At 44.1% G+C, this 5,399-nt stretch overlaps 1 protein-coding gene across 1 annotated transcript; it reads right to left on the bottom strand.

The window, feature by feature from the left end:
- Positions 1 to 214: 214 nt before the first annotated feature.
- ATXN7L3B (ataxin 7 like 3B) lies at positions 215 to 3,855 on the bottom strand. Its single transcript, XM_079774496.1, has one exon. It carries the CDS (start codon positions 3,511 to 3,513, stop codon positions 3,220 to 3,222), a length of 294 nt encoding a protein of 97 aa, XP_079630622.1. The 5' UTR covers positions 3,514 to 3,855; the 3' UTR covers positions 215 to 3,219.
- Positions 3,856 to 5,399: the final 1,544 nt, after the last annotated feature.

Below are 5,399 nucleotides of genomic sequence, written 5' to 3'. Positions count from 1 at the left end.
TACTGATAAAACTCCCAATCAGGAAAAAGTGATTAACCCCTTTGCACTTGCTTGCTTTTTTCTCGATTCCTTTATTCTAATGCTAACCGTGTTGAGTCACACTCAACATCCGAGTGCAAAAGGTTAAGGTTCAACAGCAATTAAACATTTATTTTACTATCAATACCTGAAAAACATATAGTTGTAAAGGATTAACATACAAAGGCCAAATAAAGTCATTTTTAAAAATTTTATTATTACTATTTACCAATGGGGAGATGCAATTTATTTACACCAGCAGCCATAGGGGCAAGGGGAATACACAGCAATCTATATAGGATAAACTACTTTGCAAAAATAAGAATCTCCAAAACAAAGGACAGAGGTGAATTTCACTACACTTCCCCAATGATCCCAGCATGCGATAATGCCAGGTAATGGCCCCTGGGCATGCGGTGATAGGAAATAATGTATGGAAGAATAAGCCACAAACCACAGAAATTTTGTAAAGAACCCCTTCCCCCCATACACACACACACACACACACACCCACACACACACAGACACATAAAGAATTACAGGGTGATCAATACATTTAATTGAAGAGGAAAGGATAAGAATTTTGCTGTTAGAGGGAAGATAGTAAGGAAAGGAGAGTTCCTAATCACGGTCAACTATATGGTAGGGAGCATTATCTCCACCAAAATGAAAGGAATTAGTTTGTTCTAGCCCACTTCATACCCATCCAGGGCAGGGGGCTACTGCCCTAACAGTGGGGGGGCAAAAAACAAAACCAAGTGAGAGATATGAACTTCCCACTTCATCCTCTAACCAGGAGAAAAGGCCAGTAAGAAAATGGTAATGTCACAATCCGAGCTCCCTCTCTGATGGAAGAGTGAACAATGGCATTACCTTCAGTGTTTCCCAGACATTATCTGGAAGTAGGCCAGAGTCTCACTTAAACCCTCCTTTACTTCTGTATCTCCCTAGAAGATGTCTATAAAGTCAAGGGCAGATTACCCAAAATTATTTTAGCTCTTGCCAAAGTTTGACTTTTTAAAAAGTAATCGTAATTCTTAGATTAAAGACCAATCTGTAACTAGGCCCCTACCCTGACCAGGACAACTCTAGGGGGAAAATGCAGTAATCCACAATATTGAGGCCCTATTACTATTGTTTCCTAAATCTTCTAGAGCATGTACCCCAAATCAGTCCACACAGTCCAAATAATTCCTTCTAGAGTAAGAAAGGATACATGCATAGCCAGGGTTAGAGAAAATGGATCAGGACCCACTCCATCCATGTGTTTGTCTCTAGCCTTTACCGTTCTGCTTATCCAAGTGGAAGTGGGAAGCTATAACTCCTCATGAAATAAGACACAGCAGGAAGGCATATTAGCAAGGCAGTCCTAGAGGAGAAAGACTTGGGAATCACATTGCCTTTCATATACAAACAATTACTTTTTTCCCCACCCTAATCCCAACAGAGGGAGCCATAGATTCTTCTGAGTCTCCCACAAAAACAAGGGGGAAAAACTTAAAAGAAGCCAAGGAAAATGAAACTGGTTAGACTTCAGAAGCAGGAGCATCAAGGAATGAACTGAAACTGGTCATTGTAAAATCAAGGTGGCAGGCAGCACCTGGAATCATGAGCTGCACCAGATAGGCAGTGGAGCAGGGAAAAGGAGGAAGATGGGGGCCAAGCCAGACAGATGAGGCTGGGCCCCCTTACTGGGGCACAGAATGAGGTAAGAAAACATTTCAAATAAAGCAGCACCTGCTCACCTTGGGGCTCCCTCCCCTCTACACTTCATAACCCGCAATCAGGGAATAAAGTAGAGGGTAGTTTTGATATGCGGCTCACACTTTCCATCTTCCCCTATCCCATTCCCTGAAGCCAAGGAATTTCTGGGGGCCCTTCCCTGACTTTCAACAACAAAAAACAGCTCCTGTATTCAAGGTCCAAAGAAGACCAACTGATAAGGACTGCCCTTTGTGAGGGGCAGAGAAGGTGGTGACAGTCCAGAGGTACCACAGCAGAGCTCTGTAACTGCACACCCCCCCCCCGCCCCGCCCCCATTCGACTGGATACTGCACAGGCAGATGGGAGAAAACCCAGTCCTGCTCCTTGGCTCCTAACACTAACCCATTCACATTATTGAGGGCTGCTGGAAGAGGTCCACTCTGGGCTCAGCTTTCAAAGCACAGCCTCCTGCACAGCCATGATGCTCCTCCATAGTTTAGGCCTGCCCCTAGGGTAGAAGGCAGGTAGTGACCTAGCATAGTGACCAAGTCAGACCCACGGACTGGGCTATGTAACCATAACTCAAGAGTAAGAAAATGACTGCCCCAGCAAACTGTTGTCCACAGAATAAGATATCCAGAGATGAATCTTGCTGTTTGAGAGATCGTGCATAGTTGCAGAGGCCCCTGCTACTTCCCCCCAAGGGACCAGAACCAAATCCTCAACCTGCCTGGATAACCAAGCAGTCCATCTGCTAAGCCTATGCCACCACGTGGGATGCCGGAAAGAGGGCTCTCTTCAACAATAGGCTAGCCCTTGTCCCCAAGTCCGTTGAAGTCACTGTAAATGCTGGACCCGTGGGAAGTTGGTGACTTGACCTTTTCTTCTTATTGGAGCCAAGACCACAGAGTTTCCCCTAACCAGATGCGGCTGGAAATTCTTCTCGGTTTTCCCAAATTGTAATTGTTAATATCCAGATCTCAAACTGGACTTTCATTTTGTCTTGAAGAAGTCCAAAAACAGAGGCTCAGAGATCAGAGGAGCAGTCCACTGAGGCCCAAAGATAAAGGCCTGGCCATCAGTTATGTCCAAAGTGTTAGTTATTGAAGAAGCCCTTGACATCGGGCAAACCGAAAGGATGAGGAACCAAAGTATCTTGTATGCTGGGCACACAGCGGCTCCCCTGCGCAAGGGGGGGCAGTACAGGGATCTTGTGCACTCTCTGGTGTGTTTACAAATCAACCTTGCATTGCATGGTGCCAGGTGCACAGCTCCTCCTGCCCAGGGTTTCAAAACTGATCCCAGGTTAACACACTTAGAAAAGAATCCGAATTTTTAAATTCTCCACTTTGGGGTTTTAAAGGCTAGAATCTTCAATGGGAATTGGGAGTTTTGTCTGATTTTTTTTCGCCCCTTACTTAGCTACCTAACTTCTCCAGACCACAGGACCGGTCTATGTTATTGTCCTGGTCACACTCAGGCTCTCGCATATTGCAGCTACTGGAATTCCGGAGGTGAGCGCTGCAGCTGCTGATCAGGCCCATTCCCAGATTCTCCAGGAAGGGAGCAGAGCGGGAGGCGGCACGCTCCTTTATCCTCCACGGGCTGAATGCCAAAATCCTTCACGCTACCAGTGTCCGCGAACTCCAGGTAGAAGTAGCCACACTTGACTGCCCGGTGCACCTCAAAGCAGAAGCCCAAACAAGAATCCTCTATCAGGTCTACGTATATCTCCTGAGCGATGGCCTCTAGCTTGTTAGTATCCAGGTTAGCCAACGAAATCTCCTCCATTTTAATGTGTAAAGGACCGTGGAGAGGGCGCTCGTAGCGGTACTCACAGCAGCGCGGGCGGCAGCAGCGCGTCGGGCTCCGCGGGCCGCGCCTAGGCCTACAGGCCTCTCAGGGCCGATCTTCAGGCGACGAGGCGGGGGTGTCCGCGGCCGCAGGCAGGGAGCCAGCCGTCGGCGAACCAGCCGTCAGCGGCGACCGCCCCGGAACACCAAGTCGTTAGCGTCTCCGGACGTCCCCCGCGGTCTGGGGCTTTGAGCTCCAGCCGACCCCAGACTCACCGCCAAACAGTCCCCGCGCTACACCCAGCTGCCTGGGCCTCTTCCGCTCCTGGCTCCGTGGTTAGCCCCGCCTCCCCGCTTCCGCTCTAAGCGCGCCTGCGCACTGGCTCCGTGCAGACGCGCGGCGCGTCTGCGCAGCTGCCTTGGAAGCCTTGGAGTTTAGGAAGAGGGTGGGACAGGCTGAAATGTATATATTAAGTCTAATCGTAAACAGATTACAGGGATGCTGTTTTTGTTATTTAGTTGTAGATTTAAACAGTCGCTGTTAACTCATCCCCCATGCTTAATTGATTTCCTTATGAAAAAGGAAATAAAAATAATTATGAGTTTATTTGTGGTGTGATCCGAAATAGTTTTAGGAGCAGTTCTCCAGCATGTTTGAAAACTTAACTTGTTCAATTAACTCGTAATCCTGTACGGCACTGCGCAGTTGTCATTTAAATCCACTAGATGGTGCAAGGAAACAAATTACAGTATAGTTTATATCTTTTTTAAAAATGAAAAACAAGGCGCTAAAGACATAATTAATATATATTGATCACAGGGACCTAAGGCATTTACCTTATTTTAAGACCATTAAGTCAATGTGATTATAAATAGATCATCATATACATCTCTAAAGTAATTCAAAGAGAAAATTGTATGTATATTCTCTATTGAAGAGAGGAAACCTGAAATATGTTAAATATACTGTGAGATAAAAGAAGTTTCCTAAAGTTGTGCATCATGGATTGTTAGAACTAGAGTCACTCTACTGGGTTTAAATTCAATATCCAACATTTAACAGTTCTTGTTTCCTCATCTAAATTAAGCTAGTCCCTATTTTATGATTAAGATTAAATGACATCTTTAAAAATATTTTATGACAGTTCCTTATATATAAGGCAGCATTCAGTAAATGGCAGCTATTTTAATCATATTAGTTTGGACTTGAATATATTATAAGAAAACCACAGTATTTCTTTTATTTTGAGCTGTGTTTTTTGGCCCTGTGAAATAGAACATCCTCTTATACCTTTAAATTTATTTTTAAAAAAAGATAACTTTAATCACATAAAAAAGAAATTTTAACGTATGTATTTGTATCTGTCTGATTCTTTAATTTCATTCCAGAATAAAAGAAAGTATAGACATGGACCCAGACAGATACAAATAAAATTTTTCTAACATGTATGTTCATTAGAACACTCTTAAATAAATTTAGAATTTATTCTTTTAAAGAATGTATTCTTTTATGATTCAGCAGGTCTGGAGTAGGGCTTGGGTTTCTGCATTTCTAATGTACTTTGATGCTGCTGGTTTATGGACTACACTTTCAGTAACAAGGAATTAAAAGGGATTGTAGTAGGCAATTGCTCTTCATAATGATTGACTCCCATATATTTGTTCTGGCCAAATTATCATGAGAACCTTTACATAATTGATTTTTTAAAAATATATTTTTATTGATTTCAGAGAGAAAAGGAGAGGGGGAGAGAGAGAGAGAGAGAGAGAGAGAGAGAGAGAGAGATATCAATGATGAGAGAGAATCATTGATCGACTGCTTCATGCACGCCCCACACTGGGGATGGAGCCTGCTACCCGGGCAGGTGCCCTGACAAAGAATTT

This window comes from Cnephaeus nilssonii, assembly GCF_951640355.1.
Source record: "Cnephaeus nilssonii genome assembly, chromosome: 6".
In the NCBI taxonomy this organism is placed as follows: domain Eukaryota; kingdom Metazoa; phylum Chordata; class Mammalia; order Chiroptera; family Vespertilionidae; genus Cnephaeus; species Cnephaeus nilssonii.
Note: the sequence above shows the minus strand (reverse complement) of the source record. Positions and strands in the feature narration are given on the sequence as shown.